The 20,871-nt window shown below is 52.7% G+C and overlaps 1 protein-coding gene across 1 annotated transcript; it reads right to left on the bottom strand.

The window, feature by feature from the left end:
* Positions 1–6,208: 6,208 nt before the first annotated feature.
* On the bottom strand, positions 6,209–18,453 carry INKA2 (inka box actin regulator 2). Its single transcript, XM_032249762.1, has 2 exons — positions 18,220–18,453; positions 6,209–7,046 (listed from the first exon to the last, which is right to left on the bottom strand). The coding sequence occupies exons 1-2, from the start codon at positions 18,274–18,276 to the stop codon at positions 6,210–6,212; spliced, it is 894 nt and encodes a 297-aa protein (XP_032105653.1). The 5' UTR covers positions 18,277–18,453; the 3' UTR covers position 6,209.
* Positions 18,454–20,871: the final 2,418 nt, after the last annotated feature.

Below are 20,871 nucleotides of genomic sequence, written 5' to 3'. Positions count from 1 at the left end.
GCGGAGATCGCGCCATTGCACTCCAGCCTGGATAACAAGAGCGAAAGACTGAAACAAAAAAAAAAAAAAAAAAAAAAAAGGAAGTGACTGGCGGCAGCTCTCCTTCTTCTGGAGAATGGGCTGAGGACAAGAGTGAAAAATAGGCCTTAGAAGGCAGCTAAGGGACCTTGACTGCTGGTCTTCCCTGAAGCAGGAGATGGGCTCAGCACAGGGCTCACTTTGAGGAGTGGAGGTCACATGGGAACTTGTGCTCAGTACTAGAGGTAGAGAAATGAGTAATGAGTATTTGCCACCCCGGAGGTGTGGCATTGTAGAGGGGAGAATAAACAGGCACAGAAGTAACTTACAGAATAAGTTCTGGCAGCGGTGGAACTGGATTCCTCAGGAAACAGCATGTGCAGAGACCTAGTGGCATGAAAAGAACCCAAGCTTGGCACGCTCAGCCCCTCACCTTGGAGGGTAAAGTGGGTGGGATCTAACTGGGCAGGACTGGGGTAGACACCGGGAAGACAGTACTAACAGGATGAAATGACAGGAGCTCGCAGACAGATCCTGCACTTGTTCCTCTATCCTTCAGACCCTGAGCAGCATTTCCTTGCAGCTGCAGGTTACAGCCTCCAGCCAGGAGGAGGTGGTGAGGCAGGTGGGGCTCAAGTGGAAGCCTGGGGTGAGGCTGGCCGGGAGAAAAGGGTCACAGAAAAACAAAACTTCATTCACCCTTTGGATGAGGACAACTTCCCCTGTAAACCAACAGCCCCAGGCAGCCTCAGATGGGCTGCTGAGCCACCCTTCCCTGGCCAGTTGAAGGAAACTGGGGTCATCACATTCAGAGTGGAGAAGGCTTAAAGAGGGGCAAGGCAGACAACCCAGACCCAGGTCAAGGTGGGTGGAGGCCAGTTGGGAGCCAGCGAGGGCGGGGTTGTATAGCTCACGGGAGCTGGGTTTTGGCAGCGTTTCTGGTATGTCCCTGGAAAGGGCCAGTCATCTTGAGGGACATGCCCCGAGGGGTATATAGGTGAATAGGCTCTGTGAGTGGAAGCCAGGGACTGCGCAGCTGTGGCCTGAAGCCAGGCGTAGAATCCTGCTCTTTCTCCCCAGGTCCTGACCAAGATGCAAGGAAAAAAGAAAGCATATGGTGGTTGTCATGGTCCCCTTGTCAAATTAGTATTGCCCCAAGCTGTGTTCAGGGACACACTGCTCCTCAGTGTCCTCTCTGACCAGGAACACAGAGGCACGTTCAGGGGACCGGGAAAGTGTGTGCATGGTGGCGGGGACGAGAAGGACTTCAGTGGGGGATAAGAGTGTAACCATGCAAGGACTTGGTTTCAGGGACATTGGCAAGGCTGACTTAATTGTGATGCTGTGCATGTGCATGTGTGCTCCAGAACTGGGCGGGGGTGGGGGGTGGATCTGGAGCTTGCGGGGGACGGACAGTGATATGTCAGGACTCACTGAAGAGTAGAAAGCCAGGAAGTAAGTCCTCTGTCAAATTCAGAGGGGATCTGAAAGAGAGGTTTCATCACTGTTTGTTTAGGAGTTGAGTAGAGGAGGCAGAAGGCAGGCAAGGGCCATCCTAATAATCGTACTAAGGGGATGACTGCAGTTTGAGCTTACCCCTGGGCCTTTCTGGCTCAGTCATCCTTTCTCTGGCAGCACCATCCTGAGCCCTGAGACCTCTCATGAAGGCAGGCTTCACAGATGCCTCCATCCCATCAGGAGGGAATGGATTTTAGGAGGGCAGCCACAGCACCTTTAGGCCATTCATTTCCAGGGTGGCTGGAGGACAGGAGGAAGGGAGTGATTTGGGAGCTACAGGGGACTCTAGCAACTAAGGTTTTATAGAGCAGAAAGAGCAGACCAGAGGCCTATTTGTTAAAACCACTAGGACTTGGCACCTTCAACTCTTTACCCCTTGCCAAGAATTTGAGGTCCTTAAGGGTTGACTGTGAGGGGCAGCTAGGGTGTAGGGGGTGGGAATGTTTCCTAGAGCAGGTCCTTAGGCAGTGGGGTCCTCCTCAAGGACCTTTTCTCCAGCTCGGCCCTTCACCTCCACACCTCCTCCCCCACCTCCCCACCTCCTTCCCCACCTCCCCAGTGCATGCCATCCCTTGGGGAACAGTGTAAATCTACCATTTAGCAAATAACAGCCCATCTGGTGGGTAGTATTTTTACAGTGTACAAAAACATGTCACCTATTGTCTTCTCTGATTCTTGCTGCAATCCTGCGAAATATTAAATCAATATAAATGTTTTGACAGAAGAAGAGACCAATGCTCAGAGAAAGCACTTTTTTAAAGCACTTTTGCCTTGGGTCACATGGTTAGTGCTTCTACTAAGGGGATGGGTAGTCCAGTATCTGCTGAGCTTCCACTGTGTTCCAGGCAGTGCTCGGCCCTTAGGTGCATTATGTCCTTTAAAGCTCACAGCAGCCCCACACTATCAGCTTTCACAGATGAGAAACATGAGGTTCAGAGAGGTCAGGCAACATGCTCAAGCTTCCACAGTGACAGAGAGGCCTCTCAAATCTTCACTCAAAGTCTAGTGCTCACACCGTGCTGCTGGCGGAAGTGCCTGAACTGCACTGGATGGGGAAGGCATCTGAGGTGGCTTCTGGCAGCTCTGGAGAAGGTAGGGACAGGCTCTTGTCCAGGCCACATAGGAAACCATGGTGTGACTTGGAAAACATGGAGGAACCTCTCCCCTGCAAGACTCTGGGGAGGAGCTAGGGATGTGGAGAGGACAGAGGAAACTTCCTTGGGGCAAATTTGGATTCAGAGATCACCCTGAGGGATGGGGTGCAGGGGAAGTGTCTTAGAGAGATGGAAAAGAGAGGTCCCAGGTCTGAAAGGCTGAGAAGAGAAAGGAAAGAGACCAGGCAGGCCCTACTGGCCATGCCCAGCAGGCTCTGTTCTTTTCCCTAGGCCACAAAGCAGCAGGTGGAACCCTCCACAGATACCTGGACCAATCAGGTGGCCTTTGTACCTGCCAGGGAAGCGGGCCAGATGCGGGATGGGGCTACATGTCAGGGAGGGTATTAAATGAGCTTCTAGCTCATTTGCATGTGCTAATTAACCATAAAGTGAGCCCCAGAAGAATGAAGCTGTCTGATTTCTCTGCTTATTTCCACTATCTCCTCACAGACATACTGCTTCCCTCTCCCTGCACCTTCCTGTATGGTTAGGGCCTAGGCATTCCCATTCACCTCTTCCCTCCACTTCAGAAAAATACAGCCTGTCACTGCTGTGGCAGGTGCCCAAAGGGAAGGGAAAATTAAGTCTCCATTGGACAGTCAACATGCCGTTTATGATCCACGCAGGACCATGGCTAATATGGGAGGACAGATGTTGTTCCTTTTGATTTGGCTTTGGAACAGATATGGACAATTTGTGGGATTGTCTGAAAAGCACAAGATTGAAAGTTAGTTGGAACCGATTCAGTCCCAGTTCTACCACTATGGGACCTTGGACAAGTTGCTTAACTTCTTTGAACCTGTCCAGGTAAACAAGAGTAATAGCAACCGCTTTCAGTGTGTAGGGGAAGGAAATAACACAAAGGTGAAGGTGCTGACACCTGTCAATCATGTTGGCAGCAAGTGTTGCTTCCTAATTTTTTGTTCTGGCCCAAGTTGAAATAATTTTCAGTCCCCCGCTTCTCTTCTGGCTAACCAATGGTTCAAAGTCTGCTTATTTTCCACTGGATCCCTTTGAGCAGGAGTTGGGTCCTTTTCATTGCTCTTAGTTTCTATCACAATGCCTGAAGTTGGGAGGTGTTCATAAAGTTTTGTTCCATTTATCTGAACCACTGAGAGCAGTCCACGGAACAGGTGAGTTGTAGATGAATGTCCAAGAAGTACCCTGGTTTCCCATAGACTCATTCCAGACTTGGAGCTGGCGTCATCTTGAATAATTTGCTGGATGGCTTCTCCACCAGCCAGCAGCCCACGACTTCCTCCTCTCATGATTCAGTAGGTGGAATCTTCACATGCACTTTCTGTGCGTTCACACACACAAACACACACCCCGCCGCCACCACCACCTCCAAAGGCAGCCATAGCCAACGTTCCCTCACTCAAGACTGAAATGTTAGAATTCTCTGGCAAGACACAAAAGATTTGCAAGGGCTGGTTCCAGCAGACTGGGCTTGCTTAGTTGGCAAACTCCAGGTAGAGAGGTAGCAAGGAAAGGACAGGTTTTGGAGCCTGATAACCCAACCTTCTATTCGAATCTCTGTCCTTTCCTTTGCTAGCAGCCTAATCTGGGCAGTTTACATGACCCCTAATAACCTCCATAGATGTGTCTGGAGAACAATGCCTTCTAGAGTCATTCTAAGTTTCAGAGATATGCACACTACCTGACAAATAGCGAATGCTCAACAAAACCCAAAAAGCATGAGCACCTTTCTCCCTCCTGTAGCTTCCCCCACCAAAAACTAAACATCACCTTCAATCCACTGCATAGGATTTGAAGGTGACCTTAACCACGGTGGCTGTGCTTCCATAACCCCAAGTTGAGCTCTCCGCCCCTTTCTCCACTCCCCCCAGGGGTCCAGGAAGCAGGCAGAAGAGCCTTTTCTTACTATTTTGTCTCTCCAACTTGCTATTAATGCTTTGAGGGCGGGAAGGCATTCTGCCTCTAATTGCAGCTGTCACGCCTCATCAAGCTGAGGGACAATTGGTGGAAGGCAGAGACGGGCAGTGGGAGGGTGTGTCCTCCTGGCTCGCCTGGCCCAAAAGGGTATCCACATTGTCTTTTCCCAGCTAGTGGGTGTTCCCTGCTGCAGTGGGAGGGACAGTGGCTTCCCAGGGCGGTCCTAGGCGGGGTCTGGATCACTAGGCTGCCCTCCTGGGCCACGTGCCCACAGCGGCTTTAGAAAAGCCGGAGCTGAGCTGCTGCCTGGCCCTCCCCTCCATTCCAGTCGCCTCTAGGTGAGGAGGGAGCAGGAGGCCTGGGGCTGCTGCGCCTAGCGGGGAGGAGGCCACGGAATGGAGCTAGGAATTTTAAAATCAAGCGGGTATTTCTTCTGGGTTCACCTTCGCCTCACTGGTGAATTGCCTGTTCTGACCCGGGCGGGAGTTAAGTGCAGGAGACTGGTTGTGGGTGGGGGTCTCTAAGAACTGTTAGGGGGAGGTGTTGGTAACTCAAGGGTCTAGCTTCTACTCTGCAGTCAGGCCTGGGCTGTTCTGCCTCCTGCCTTAGTTGTTCCTGGACAGGTAGCATATCTAGGCTTGTTTCCTTATCTGGAAAATGGGATCATGCCTACCTAGCTCACTTTTAAATGAGACCATGGAGATGAAAAGGCATTCAAAGGGCCCAATGCTATGTGAACATTCTTCTTCCCCTGTGAGTGGGGTAGATGCCAGGAGTGTCTGGGGCTTCCCAGCTGTTCCTTACACAGTGTAATCCTTATTCAGCTCATTTTCCCGGGGTCCAGGCATGGACTGAAGCCTCCAAGGCAGGAAGGACTGGCGGGTGGGCTTTCCTCACTGCTGCTCTAGTCCCAGGAGGCCTGGGGTTCAGTCCCTGTGCCTGGAGCAATGTCTTGCCAAAGAAGCTGAAGGCTGGGGGAGCCACAGACAGGTCTTTATTCGGGGGCCTCTCTGGGGAACCTGATGCTCTAGGACTCTTTTCCATACAGAATCTTCAATGGAGGTCTTTGGGGCCAGTGGAGGAGATGTCAGAGAGATTTCCTGGTCTCCTCCCCTGCTCTCACCTACTGTCACCTCGAGCCCCAAAGTGACTGTGTGCACACAACACGGACACACACCACACACACACACACACACACACACCACGCACACACACACACACACCCCACACACACACCACACACACACACCCCCACACACACACCACACACACACACACCACACACACACACACACCACACACACCCACACACCACACACACACACCACACACACACACAGGCACCACACACACACACACACACACACACACACACACACACACACGAGAGCTAGCTCTCCAGCTACTCTTACCTCCTTCGCCAGCCAGCCCCTGCGACAGCCTCTCTCCCACCCACATTCCCATCAGCCCTGAGCCAAGAACTCTGGCTTCTCCCTCCCATCTTGGGGAAAGGAACTTGGAGTTGGGCTTTTGAGAGCCATACCGCCCTCCCTCCCTCCTCCCCAGGGGCTCAGCACTGGGACCTGGCCCTTTCAGGTTCAGTCAACTTTCTGTCTCTAGGATTCAGACCCAAACAGCTGTGTTAATATCAAAGCCTGAGGGGGAGGGCTCCAGGGTCTTGGGGCAGCCTGTGGGGAGATTCTCCCCGCGCCTGTGCTCCCCAGTGCCTGGGAAGGGGAAATGTCCAGAGCCCTTGGAATGGCTCCGCTTCTTGACCTTCTGGGAGCGGCCGGTTCGGGGCTCAGGGACCACGGGTGTCACCCAGCCTGGTTTCTCCTTCAGCAGCCGGTCACGGTCAGGCCGCACACTACGCAAGAACTTCTTAAAGATGTTTGCTGTCAGGGCAAACCTGCGGCCCAGCTCCTGGGGCTGGCCTTTCTCTCCTTTGGGTTCATGTGCCCGCCCATTCCCACCCTTCTCCCCACTCTTCTCCACTTCCGGCAAGTCTAGCCAGTTGCCCACCAGGTCTGCAAAAACGTTGTCCCCTAACACCAGAGGCTGCCGATTCCGGCCCCGGGACATCAACGTGGAGGTCCAGTCATCTGGTTCCACCTGCTCTGACCCCTGCTGAACATAGCTTTGATGCGGCTGTGTCCTGGGGAGGGGGGATAAATCCCTCCCACAGACACTCCTATGGGATGGAAACTTGGTGCTGCTGCCAACAGAAGGTTGACTGGCGGGGGAGCGGACTGTGGGCCTGGCCGGACCTCTGCCACCCTCCCAATAAGGGCGCTCGAGCTGGGTCCTGGGACCTTCAGGGCTGCCTGGTGCAGGAGCCCCTCCAGAGATCTCCAGCTGTTCCAGTGCTGTCTGCACCTGGAGGAGCTTCAGTTCTTGCAGTGCACCCATCATGCAGTTCATCTGATCCTGTAAGCCATCACCCACCTCCTTCATGGACATCTGCAGGGGAGAGAGAAAGCATGGGGCCTATGAGCCACGGCGGGCAGCAGTGCCTCTCACAGCCCTGAACCCAGGCCCCCACTCAAACTCTGACACACTTCCAGGGTCATCCAACCTGCCCTCCCCTCTCTATAGCCTAGAGCAGTGCAGATCAGTACTGGATTAAGGAAATAATAATGGTAGCTAACTAGCTAAGGCAGGCACTGTCCTAAGAAGGCCCTCCCCACCCCATATTATATATACATATTTCATCTCCCCAACTACCCTATGAGGTAGTGACTATTATTGTTATTATTGTTCCCATTTTACAGGTAACTTGCTCAAGGTAAGATGGTAAGAGGTGGGGCTGAGATCAGCTAGAAGTGCACAAGGTTGTAGTGATCATCCTCATCCTTTTTTGAGTCTGAGCCCTTTTCCTCCCTGGGCCTCCCTGAAATGATGATAGTGATGATGGTGGAAAAAACAATTTGTGAGGCTGCCATGTAACAGGAATTGTGCTAAGGATTCTCTGTGCTTCATCTCATTTAATCTTTATATAGACCCTGTGAGGTTGCTATGTTCTCATTTTAACCAATGAGTAAGTTACGTGGAACTCAAACACGATATTGTCTCACTCCAGATGCTACAGTCCTAGCTACCAAACACAGGTTGAGCATCCCCACTCCAAAAATTTGAAAGCCAAAATGCTCCAAAATCCAAAGCTTTTTGAGCCACAACATGACCAAAAGTGGAAAATTCTGCCCTGATCTCGTGTGACAAGTGGTAGCCAAAACACAGTCAAAATTCTTTCATGCACAAAATTATTAAAGACATTGTATAAAATTACCCTGTGTTTTGTGTATAAGATGTATATGAAACATAAATTTCATGTTTAGACTTGGGTCCCATCTCTAAGATATCTTGTTATACATCCCTAAGATGTCTTATATGCAAATAATCCAAAATCCAAAATCCAAAACACTTCTGGCCCCAAGCATTTCAGATAAGGAATGCCCAAACCTGTACTACCTCGAGACTAGAGATGGCTGGGCAGTGGAACTAGGCATTTTTTTTTCTTTCTTTCTTGTTTTTTCTTTTTTTTTTTAGAGACAAGGTCTTGCTATGCTTGTTGGGCTGGAGCACGGTGGCTATTCTCAGACACAGTCATAGCGGACAGCAGCCTCTAGCTCCTGGCCTCAAGCAGTCCTCTGGCCTCAGCCTCCTGAGTAGCTGGGACCACAGGTGTGTGCTACCTGCACCCACAGCTGGACTTTAAGGCTACTCTGTCCCCTACGGGACAGTGAGGACGGGCTGAAAAGGGCATTAGGAGATAAGGAAGAGCTCAGATTCCCCAACAGAAAGGGTAGGCCTGGGGTTTCCCGTAATTGCTGTTCACATCTGACTGGTCAGGAGAGAGACAAGGAGGCCAGGAAACTCCTGTTTGCTGAAAACCCAGCACTTCCCAGCCTGCTTCTCCCTCCCAAACACCTGTCCTCTCTCAGCTGTTCTCAGACTTGGCTTCAACACTCTTCCTGCCTTCTCAGCCCAGTTGGCTCTGCTGCCCTGGCCAAGCCAGAGTGGGATGCTGGGGGCCAGTTCTCCCAGCCCCTTTGTGGGTGTGGAAGGCCCGAGTCCCAGCTGCCAGCTGGAAGGTGCTAAGACAGTGACTTGGGTGAGGGCCGAATTTGGTGTCTGATAACATTCACAAGGTTCCCAGTTCCTGGGCCCAAGCTGCCTTGGTCCTGCCAGCTCCCTCCCCAGCTCCTGATCAAGTTACCAACAGCAAACCTCATATGTGGAGACCATCTGTTTCTTAAGCCCCCTAGAGACCCGTGGGATCATCTTACCTCCCTGGATTGTCTTAATGCACAGAGCTAAGCCCAGAAGGTGGAGGTATCGGAAGGGCAGGCACAGAGGCTCTGTAGAGCTGGGCTGCAGCCGACGCTCCCAGGCCCTGGGTCAAATCCTCCCCTGCCAACCCTGGTCCTGGCAGGGATGGGAGATTCCAGCTAGGCTCTCAATGAGCCAGCAGAAGCAGCACTACAGGACAGTGGAGGACTGACTGCCCTTGAGGGCAAGGAGGCCTTTGCTGGGGCTTGGAGATTGCCCATGCTTTCTGCACTTTCCCTAAGACAGGCAAGAAGAAATGGTGGTTCCAGACCCTGGCAGCCCTAGGATTTGCCAGAGTTTCCATCATTTGAGTAGTGGCAGCAGCAGCAGCCAAGGACACAGAGCCCGTGGGAGGCCATGCATGTTGTTGACAGCCCCTCTCTCTGGCCTCTTTGCTTCCACTCTACTGACCCCTTCCTTTTGGAAGCACTCAGCTACAGCTGATAAGACCTAGAGCAGAGTCAGAGGACACTCTAAGCCCCAGTTCCTTCCTCGCAAACTGCTTCTCCCTCTGATTTCCCTATTCTTCCTCTTCCTCCAATGCCATTTTCCTTGTCTTCCCTACCTGGAGCCTCGGTCATTTTTGGCTTCTCCATTCAACTATCCCTGCTCCTGTCCAACTTACTCATGTTGGATTTTTCCTCCCGCAAATGTCGCCTATCTTTCCTTCCATCCTCAGGAATGCTACAGAAGCCTCCTAGAAAGCTTCTGAGCCACCCGACACACGAGCACCTAATCAGTGTCTCCAATGCGCAGACTCAAATCCAAACTATTTGGTCCTGCAGTCAAGACCCTGCAGGACAGAATTCCAGCTTTCAGTTCCAGGCATATCCCTACTCCCTGAGATATACCCCACATGCTCCTGTTAGAAATCTGTGATATTTAATATGCTCTTCCCTGTAGTCCTGCGACTTGCGCGCTCACCCCCAAGTCCTCTATGCGTTTAAATGCTCAGTTACTCGTGAAATACATATTGAGTACCCCTTGAGGACAGGAGCTGAGACCTATACATCAGTGTGTCACCCCAGAAGCTCGCTAGCACCTTGCACTTGCTACATACCCGTAAGACATATATTGAATGCCCCTGACCAGATCACCCCTCCAGGCTGCTTGCTACCTTCAGACAGTAATTCACTACACAGGGAGAAAGGGCCAGGGCTGCTTCCCAAGGTTTCATTTCACCCAGAGGCAAGGAGTCCAAACTAACAGGCTTCCTTCCAGAAGGCTAAACACAGCCCAGGTCGGCGGCAGTGGGAGGAATGAAATGACCCCATTCAATCTCTTCCAGTGTGGAAAAATCCAGAAGAAATAATGCTGACATTTTGCACAGTTTGCCAGTGAGAATGAATGTGTGGGTATGCATGAATTCAAGCTGCCCATAAAACAGAGGCCCTATGTAAGTAAGCAAGTGCTGAAACTGCACCCATATGCAAAATAATGATCTGTATTGGTTAAGAACTTGGGTTCTGGAGACAATAGAACAGAGTTCAAATCTCAGCTCTGCCATGTTAGCTGTGTGACCTGGGCAAGTTATTTACATTCTGTTTTTCAATTTCTCCATTCTTTTTTGATTTTTATTTATTTTTTTTTTTGAGACAGAGTCTCGCTTTGTTGTCCATGCTGGAGTGCAGTGGCGCGATCTCCGCTCACTGCAACCTCCGCCTCCCAGGTTCAAGCAATCCTCCCACCTCAGACTCCCAAGCAGCTGGGACTATAGGCACAGGCCAGCATGCCCAGCTAACTTTTTTTGTATTTTTTGTGGAGACAGGGTTTCACCATGTTGCCTAGGCTGGTCTCGAACTCCTGGGCTCAAGCTATCCTCTCACGTCAGCCTCCCAAAGTGCTGGGATAACAGGCATAAGCCACTGCACCCAGCCAAATTTCTCCATCCTTTAAAATGGGAATAACAGTTCCTGCCTCATACAGCTATTGTGCAGATCAGGTCAGGTAATGTGTATCTCTTCATGGCACCAAGAAAGCATTAGGTGAATTCTGGCTGTTAATTTAAAATTTCCCATGTACTTCCACAACATTTTGTCCTTGGTGAAACTTAGCACATAGTAATGACAGGATTTCATTCCTTAAAGCTGGTCTAATCAAGGAGAAGCACAAGGAGAAGGTCCCGATTTTTCCCTTGGCAGCCCCCTGCCCACTCTCCAGACGTGCTCAGTCAGCCCAGCCGTATCCATGGTGCCAACACTGAAGGGTGAGAAGGCAGCTGGGAGAGGGATGGTAAGGGAAGGAGGAGTTGTGGGGATCTCAGAGGGCCAGGGCAGTGGGGAGCCAGGCGCATCAGCTGGGGCTTGACTAAGAGAGGAGCCAGCAGAACAGCCTTTCCTGACTGACCCCAGGGGATGCCATCACCCAAGGAGGAAGAGTCGGAGGCTGAGCTTGGGATCTGCCCTCTTCTTCCAGAGCTTGGGATCCTCTCAGGTCCCTGGGCTTCCCTTCCCTCAGGACCAAAGAGGGGGAAAATGGGGGCAGTAAGGAGGGTAGAGGAAAGGAGAGACGCCAGCTCAGATAGACAGAATCCTGAGCAGACATGAGTAGCTCTAAACCTGGCTCCAGGCTGCAGGCTGTGGAGTTCCTCTGGAGTCTCTCACTGTCTTGGAGCCCCAGGTTCTTCATCAGAACAGCCACCAAATCATACCCAACTTGCTCGCAGGGGTCAGCTGGGAGAATTCACAAGAAGGTTGACCTGGTCCTGATTAGTTGGAGTAGGAATGGATCCAATAGCCACCTCCTTTGAAGCCACCCCTAGTGTCTCTCTCTCACACACAGAACCAACCTGCTCCACCATCAAAGGTAAAACCCTTCATAAGCACATTCCAGTGAAGACTGTGGGAATCCCTTCTGTGAAAAGCCAGAAAAGATCTTCTCACCCGCTCCTTGCCTCCACACCACCCCACAGTCCATCTCCCACCCTCACTGTCTCTGGAGCTCTGCATGTCAAACTCTGTCTTGATGGCTGCAGTTTCGAGCAGCCCCTGGGGTCCTCACTGTATTAGAGCTGCAGCACCACGGGCGCCCTCCAGGTGTTTGGGAAGGACCCCACACTCGTCTGCAGACCGGACTTAGCCATGTGACACTGGGCAAAGTTGCCCACCTTTTGTGCCCTGGGTTCTGAATCTCAGATGGCAACTCCTGGTGTCAGCACTAGCCCTTTCCTCTGCACTGCCTGATCCCCACGGCTAAGCTCTAAGGGGCTGGCCCGGCAGCTGGAGTTATCCCCACACAATGGATGAGGAAACCAGGGGGATGGGAGGCCCATCTTCTCCCTCAGTGCTTCCCAGCATTCCTACCCAGACCTCTTTCATGATTTTCACCATGTAAGACCTAGTCTCCATTAAGACATCTCCTATCTGTGTCAATAGCTTACTTGTGTGAAGGAACTTGTGTGAAGTGTTTACACTTGCTGTAGACAGATGGCGCCTATCAACACACATCTTAAACCGAAAGCTTTCCTGGAGTATTGCCTCCTCCATCATCCTGAGCACCACCAGTGGTCCCTGGGGTCCTGAGGCTTATCCTGGGACCCCAAGGCTGGCTTTTGTACTCCACGCCAATGAGCTTTCCATGTCATCCTAACGCCTGACCTCTCAGCCTCCTGGGATTGTTGTGAGAAGAAACCAGGGCAGCCAGCAGGAAGTGCAAAGGGCAGCCACCACCAGATGGGGAGGAAGAAGGTGAAGTCATCCTTTTGAGGGACTCCCAGGCCTCCCTTTCACTGAGGGCTTCTCTTCCCAGAGTCATCTAAAGAGGAAAGAGGAACTGCCTGCCTGGGGCCCGAGAGGAAGATGCAGCTGGGAACCAGATCCCCCATCTAGGACCTCCAGCTCTGAGCCCCTACAGAGGCTGTGTGGGGTTAGCTGGCCATGGACAGCACCCTCCCCCTGGGCACTCTTGGGGCCCTTTGTGGTGAGGGAGGAGCAGGGATGGGAAAATGTGACGCCAGCATCCTCGGCTCCCTTCCCAATGCCTCCCCTGGGCCCCGACTGATCCCGCAGCTGTGCCCTTCTTCTATCCATCTCACGCCCTCTCCCCCAGCCAGAATCCTTTGACACAGGCTCCAGCTTTGCCCATGGGCCTGGCAGTGTGCCCTGCCTCACTTCCCCCACCTCATTACTCACAAGATCCCCACACAGTTCCTTTCAGTCCCTGGGGAAGCCAGGAGGAGGCTGGGGGCCGGAAATGGGAAAAGCCCCTCTTTTGCCAAGTGGCCCATTCTCCAGCTCAGTGAATAGGGACCTTCACAGCCCCTCGCTCTTGGCTGGAACTCTCAACAGGAAGGTAAAGTGGACCCGGTGCCAAGAGCTGCAGGAGGGAGGAGGGTAAAGAAAGGAGGAAGTGAGGGCTGTGAAATGGATGGGCTCACTTTCCCAACCAACCCATCCATGGGGTCACAGACTTAGGCAAGGAGCAGACAGAGGGAGAGAGGAGCCCAACGCTGTCTCTTCCCAGAGTTTGCCCCTTAGCCTCCACAAGGCCTCCTCCCTCTGACCAGCTTTAGCACTTCTCCATTGCAGTCGATCAACCTCCTCGAACATTCGAGAGACCTCCCAACCTTTTTTTCCTTTCTGGTTCAGGCCTTCAATGTCTCTTGCCTGACTCTTGTAATAACCTTCTAACTCAGCCTCCTACCTCATTTTCTCCCGACTTCCACCACCACCTTTACCCCATATCACCTTCTGGATCCCAGGGCTACTCTCCAATGCACATAGGAAACGCCAGACTCTTCCGCATGATATCCACAGTGTGTCCTCGCCAGCTCTTTCAGCACTGTTGCCCACCCTTTCTCTGCATCATGCTCTATGTTCTCGGCAAACTCCAGCCGGTCTTCAGACATCCCCAGCACTACAGCCTCTGGACGTTTTGTCATGTCGGTTCAATAACTGCCTGGATTGCTGTTCTCCTGTGCGTGTCCCTATTTATCCCTCGAAGTCTAGTTCACATGCAACCTCTTCCGTGACATGAAGCTTTCTCTAATCTCCCACTCGGAGTTTATTTCTCCCTCTCAGAGCACTGAACCTGGGCTGACTCCTCTATTTCTGCCCCAGAGGTCTGCATACGTGTACTGCTTGAGAACATAAGCTCTGCAATCAGACTGGCTGGGTTTGAATCCTGGCTCCTCCGCTTACCAGCTCTATGACTTTGGCCAAGTGACTTAACCTTCCCATGTTTTTATTGACTCATTCACGAAATGACAATAACGAAAGTACAACTTCTTAGTGTTGTTTTGGCAATTAAATGACATCATAAATTATACGTCTGGCATATCAATGTTAATATCAATTTATGTTATTATATCTCCTATTAAACTGTGAGTTTCCTGAAGACAGGATCTGTGTCTGTTTATGTTTGTAACGATAATGCCAGTTGCCAGTAAATGCCTTAAACGCAGTAACTCAATAAACATGTTCTATGTATGAATGACTCACGCAAAACCATCTGATCAATCCATCATCAACAGTTTATCAAGTGCTTATGACATATCAGGTAGTGCGCTATGTGTGAAAGACATATAGTTGGAGAGACACTTAAATTGTCATTTAATCTTTACAGTAGCTGTGTACAGTAGGTATTTTAAAAGCCCCATTTTAGAGATGAGAAAACCAAGGCACAGAGAGGTTAAGTAATAGGTGAAGGTCACACAGAGCCAGTGTTTGAGCTGAAGTTGGCCTCACTCCAAATCTTACACTCCACATTCTTCCCATTGACCACACTGTCAACTAGTCACATAGTCACCTTTCCCCAGTGTTAAACATCAAGGAAGATGCATTATAAGATCTTTTGCAAACGTTTTTTTCTGTCTTAGGAAATTTGCCCTTTTGCTCCCAAATCTGAAGGCTGTTCCTACTGTATCTTCTCCACCTCCTACTTTTCTTCTCCTTATTTTGCCTGTAGGCCCTGGTCCTTGCCTATCTGCCAGAACCCCCTGAACTCGTGGCCACTAAAAGCTAGAGAACTGCTTCCCCTTGCTTCAGCTGGGACAGACATTCCCAGAGATGGCCTCCTGCAACCTCTCCCTCCTCCAGGAAGCCTTCCCAGCCTGGCTGTACTTCATGAGCTCCGATCATGCAGCCTTTACACGTTCTATTTGTTCTACACTGGTCTGAACTCATGAGGGATGCCCTGTGAGCATCTTATATCTGCCTCCTCCGTGTGCCTGTGCCTACCCCATTTACTGGTAACCCACAAGGGAGCTGTGTGTATGGAACAGCTGGTCCCAAGGTCTGTGTTCAGGCAGGGCCCCTCTTTGGCGGCTGGAGGGAGAAAAGAGATGTGTTCCCTGCTGAGCTGTTGCAGCCCCAACCCCTCATTCTAATGAAGAAGTGTGTCAGCTGTTGCTACTTCTCCTGCCACGTTTCATCCCTGAAACCCTATCCCCTTCCCCTTCTAGGCAGAAGAAAAAGGCCAGCTCTCTAGTTATCAACTAATTGAGCCAGGATCCCCAAACCCTCCGCCTTCTTCCAGTGCTCACGTGTTACAATGAAATTTTCTGCTTCAGGGAATTGGGAAGTTCCACTACTTGGGTTTTCAGGAACACACTCTTCTTGTCTAGATTTTTTGGGCCAAGGACAGGGGTAGGACGCAGGAGGGGAGCATAAAACACCCTTGACAATGATAATTTCACAACCTGTTAATGTTTTCTTTTCCAGCAGGTTTATCCCACAGTGTCTGCAGAATGTTTGATTCTTGAAAGAAACTTACTGAAATAAATGAATATAGAACTTGACCAGTATTATATGAGGCCATCCCTGTGTGCACACCAACGTAGGGCAGGGCCAGGCAACACAATGCCCCCCAGGGTGGCAAGGGAGATCCTGCCTGGGATGGATTATCTGCAGTGCAAAAGCACCCCTCCCCCCCATCACAGAGACCAACTGTATTCCTTTCCCACCCGATTGCAGACCTAGGGTATAAAGTCAACACTCTTTTATCCCAGCCACAAGTAAACTGCATTGAATTCAATCCCTACTGTCCCGGGCAAGGCAGCCAAAGCGCTGACCCTGGGCTAACTCAACTCTTCTTTCTTCCCCTTTGCTACTGTTGGGATACTAAAGCACTGAGATTTGGCCCGGCTACCTAAGCACTGAACTGAGGTGTCTGGGTGTGAGTGAGCCTCTACCAGCTCTGTCTGTTCCTCTGCTCTGTCTCATGTCTGAGCAGGCTGGCATTGGGGAGGGGGCGGAGCATCATGGGGGGTAGTGCAGAGCTCTCCCATCTGAGTGTCATTCTGGGACCCAGGCCAGGCATTTGGCTTCCTCTCCAAGAGAGTCAAAGGCTGAAGCTGCTCAGACAAAGGGCCAAATAAAAGCTAATGGGGCACTGAGTGACTTCAGCCTCTCCCTTTCCTCCTCCCAGGCATTGGGGTCTCAAGTCCCTGGCAGGAGAGGGTGTAAATTAAGATGTGAAGCTAAGCTCAGTGCAGATTCCTATCTGCCTTTTTTATTCTCCTGGCATCCATAGTCTCTGTCTTCCTCCCCTCACCACCTCCCACCTAGAGTGCTGTAAAAAATGCAAATCAGTAGGATTTAAAAATTCGAGCCCATGCCAGGAACACCCACAAACCCTCCATTAAGGCAGATTCTGAGGTGGGTGGTGTGGTCCCCAGTTTGAAGCACAAGGAGGAGGATTCTATTAGATTCTTTTTCTCAGAATGGGTCTTGGACCTCAGACATTATCTGTGGTGACCTTAACCTTTCTGGTACTGCACACATAAAAGAAAAAAAATGAGAATTGTGCACGCGTGGGCTGGGGCCAGCCATCCCAAGCTGGCAAGAGAAGCAGGTGAAAACGACTATGGGAAGGGGCATGGTGTGAGTCCAGAAGAGCAATGAATACTGTTGTCTCTCAAGAAGTGTTTCTCTGAGTCAGTAGCTTTTGCATCTGAGTGTCATCACAGAAAGGGCTCCAGGAGGAAGGACTAGAGAAATGATCATTGACATGAGCAGGCAGACCCTGGAGTAGGATCGACAGGAGGAGTGGCAGGGTGACTTGGTCAGGAAGCATCAATGAGAACACCTGCAGTTTCGAACTCTGTCCCCCACCCCCAGAGCTGGCCCCTAATACACTGCCAAGTTCCTTCCAAAGCAGGAAGAGTGTAGCCTTTGCAGGCAGGAGTGGGAAAGGCTGTCACAGAATCCGGAGAGCCATGAGCTGGCCCTTTCTAGATCCAGGTCTGCTGTTGTGTGGCCTGGCTGCCCCTGGCTCTGGAAAGTAAGAAGAAAGAGGAGACGAGAAAAGTGAGACTGCGAAGTCGACTCCAAGAGAGACAAACTAAAAGAGACAAAAGGGGACGAAGGCAAAGACACAACAGAGAGGCTGGTGGAAGGAGAGATGGGCAAAGCAGAGATGGGGGTGTATGTGCATAATATCTGCCTGAATTCCGGCGGGTGAAAAAATAAGAAAGGTGGCAGGTGGCGTGGGGGCGGGAGCAGTGGTATATGAAGCCAGTGAGAATCAACTTGGCTCTCCCTAACACAGCTTTAGCGGACACCACTCCCCCCAGTTAGGTGATTTACCCCTCCAGGCTGGGCTACTTCTCCCACTCCCTGCACCCCGGGGCCTCCGAACGCTCCCTGCGCACTCCCCAAGCCCAGAGCTGACATCTGGCTGGGCCTCTGCAGCTCCCGCTCGCGACCTGCCAGGCAGAGCCCCTCCTCCAGCGCAGGGCCCTCCCCCGTGTTTCCAGCTGCCAGCCCCCTCCCTGCTGGCAGACAAGCCCGGGCAGACAGCCGGCCAAGCCTGCCCCCGCAGCCGCGACAGCTCTGCCAAGCCCGGCAGAGCTGGGGGCCCAGAGCGGTACTGGCTCCCTTCGAGCGAGCGGTCCCGCTGACCTCTTGCCCGGGCAGGGATCAGGCCCCAGCACCCTCCTCCCCCTCGCGCCGCGCCCGCCGGCAGGGCTCCGGGCCGCCCCGCGCAGCCCTGCACCCAGGCGCTCGCGTCCCGCTCCCTAGGCCTTCGCTCCCGCGCTTTCCGCGTCGGCGGCGCCGAAGTCCCGCTCCGTCCGTACGCCGGGCCGTCTCTGGGCGTGCCCTGTGTTCTCCCTGGGGTTCTCTGTGTCACATTTCGGCCTGGTTGACTTGCTCCCTCCGTCTCTCTGTCACTTGTTCTTGTCTCATCACAAATCTTTGCTCAAAGTTTCTTCGTGACCCCTTTCCTGAGGACAAACCCTGCCCTCTGCCTGCCGGCCCGTGCCCTCTCCTATTCTCTAGCCCTCCTCACGTCCCGGCTCGCCGGGGGCCAGGTGCCCGTCGGGGCGGAGCAGCCCTCCCTGCCCCAGCGCTAGCTTCGCTCTTACCAGCTCCTGTTTGAGGCGACGCAAATAGCAGTCCATTTCCCTGCTCTCCATCGTCATGCGCCCATTCGTCGGGCTCGGTTCAAAGAGATAGTGCCCGGGTGGGACCCCGGCCCCACTGGAAACTGCGCGCCGGGCCAGCTCCCGGTCCCTGCGCTCGCACCTCTAGCCGCACGGAGCTGAGCCTGCGCTGCGAGCCCGCGACTTAGAGCCGCTTCCCCCGCGGCTGGCCGCGCGCGGTCGGTGCTGGGGGCGGAGGGAAAAGTGGGACAGCCAATGAGAATTCAGGGGGGCTGTCTTCAGCCAATGAGCAGGGCGCCCGGGGGACGGGCTGGGCAGCTGCTGCGGACCCCACCGCGGTGTTTGCACCGGACCCGGGCGCAGCTACCCGGGTTGGCTGGGAGACGCCTGGACCTGGCCAGCGCGGCGGAGGGCATCGTGACTCCAGATCGTACCGCGGTCCCCAAAGAAGCACGTGACCCTCGTGTGGTCAAAAGGGAGAGGACAGTTCTACGGGGAGGAACTGGGTAGCGTTCTCAGTAAGAGGCAGAGTGCCATAGTGTCAGTCTCTTTTCCCAAACTCCAATCTGGAAGGAAACAGCCCCACCCCTCCGCTCCCATCCCCAGAAGTCCCTCTGAAGCTCTTTTTTTTTCAGGAAGAGGACCCTGGGAATGTGGCTCCCGCCCCACTCCTAGAGTGAGGTCCTCGCAGCCCTGCCCTCGCCAGCGGAGCAGAGACGCCGCTGCCTGATCGGTTCACCTTTGTCACACAAAGCCGCCGAGGGTCGGCTGCGCCCCTAAGTCTGACAGGCGAGATCCCTGCACTCAAGAACTTACGTGGGGGAGAAGGGGAGGCGAGACAAACAGGTAAACACACACACACGCTAAGCACGGTAATTTCAAACAATGATTTTTATGAAAACGTGAAACGGAGTAATGGGGTGGGGCTGCTTTCCCTGGGGCCTTCAGTGGGGTGGGCAGGGAGCAAGCCTTTCTTTCCCCAGGGCTCAACGTCAATCGTCCTACTTGACGCTCTGGCCTTCGGCGAAGCTCTAAGGCTGGGGAAGATGCTCGGATTGTATTCAACAGGAGCCGTGGGAGCGCCAGCCAGGCCCTGGAGGAGGTAGTTGCGGCCGATGGTCTCGAGATGGGTCGCAGTCCGGCGGGGTTGCTCCCCCCAGCCCAGCCGGGGACGCCGGGCTCCGCGCCCGCCAGCGCTGCTCCTTCCCAGCCCGGAGACTCAGCGCCCGGCTGGGTCAGCCGAGGACCGTGGTGCAGAGCAGGGAGAATAATCAAGCAATTAGCAACGTGTTGTACCAAGGTAATTAACGGGGAAAAGTTTGCCCCAGGCAGCATTTGCGGTCTCTGAGTGGAACAATTTTAGGAACACCCGAGAAGGCACGAAAGGTCCCGGCGCCACGATCCGGTTGATCCGAGGCAGCCAAGAGCGCCAGATCTGCTAACGATTCAAAGACGCGCCGGCGGCTCACTCCTGTAATCCCAGCACTTTGGGAGGCCGAGGCGGGTGGATTACTTGAGGTCAGGAGTTCGAGACCAGCCTGACCAGCATGGCGAAACCTCGTCTCTACTAAAAATACATAATTATTTGTATTTTTATTATTTGCTGGGCGTGGTGGCCTACGCCTGTAATCCCGGCTACTCGGGAGGCTGAAGCAGGAGAATCGCTTGAATGCAGGAGACGGAGGTTGCAGTCAGCTGAGATTGTGCCATTGCACTCCAGCCTAGGTGACAGAGCAAGACTCTAACTCAAAAAAAAAAAAAAAAAAAAAAAGACTGGGAGTGGGGAGGAGAGGGATAGACACAGAGAGACACAGAGACATGGCATGGGGAAAGACCAGGGACAAAGATGGAGGGGAAGAAAGGGAAGGTGAGAGAGAATGAATCTTTAGAAAAGTTTGCAGAGTCCAGTTGTATAGCCTTCACTTAACAACCCCAGGTCCTCAATTATACAAGACCTCTTGCCCACATCTTTCGGCCTAGCCCCAAGTGTCCCTTTGGCTGAAGCTGGGGCAGCTGTAGTCAATGGACAGAGAAAAGAAAAGGAGGCACAGGATGGGCTGAACTTGGAAGGTGACTGCCGGACGAGCCCAGGCAACTCTGGCCCTACCACTCTGAGCAGCATTGGCCCTTTTGCCTGTTCTGCAGCTGTGGGCAGGAATTCTCCAAGAGATCCCTTTCTGTGGGACCCACCAAATGTTCAGAGTGAGAGCCACTCCCAAGGATGGAGCTGGGGTTTCCAGCCCAGCTGAATAAGTTCTGCAGTTGAATACTACAGACGGAGGCAGAAGGAGCCAGCATTGACATGTAATCCATAGAGGGGGGCTTCAATGGGGTGAAACATCACAAAAGGGTTCCCCAACTCAGAGGGCCTTGCTTTGCTCCATCTCCAGTCTTCAGCACGGTAGTCAGATGTAAAACTCTGAGTCAACGTTTCTGGATCTGTGGCTGAAACAGTCTCTTTTTTTTTTTTTTTTTTTTTTTTTTGAGACAGTCTCACTCCCAGGCTGGAGTGCAGTGGTGCAATCTTGGCTCACTGGAACCTCCGCCTCCCAGGTTCAAGCGATTCTCTTGCCTCAGCCTCCCAAGTAGCTGGGATTACCAGCACCTGCCATCACACCTGGCTAATTTTTGTAC

The sequence above is a fragment of the Sapajus apella genome, unplaced genomic scaffold, assembly GCF_009761245.1.
Source record: "Sapajus apella isolate SASKATOON/1434 unplaced genomic scaffold, GSC_monkey_1.0 scaffold69, whole genome shotgun sequence".
Classification (NCBI taxonomy): Eukaryota; Metazoa; Chordata; class Mammalia; order Primates; family Cebidae; genus Sapajus; species Sapajus apella.
Note: the sequence above shows the minus strand (reverse complement) of the source record. Positions and strands in the feature narration are given on the sequence as shown.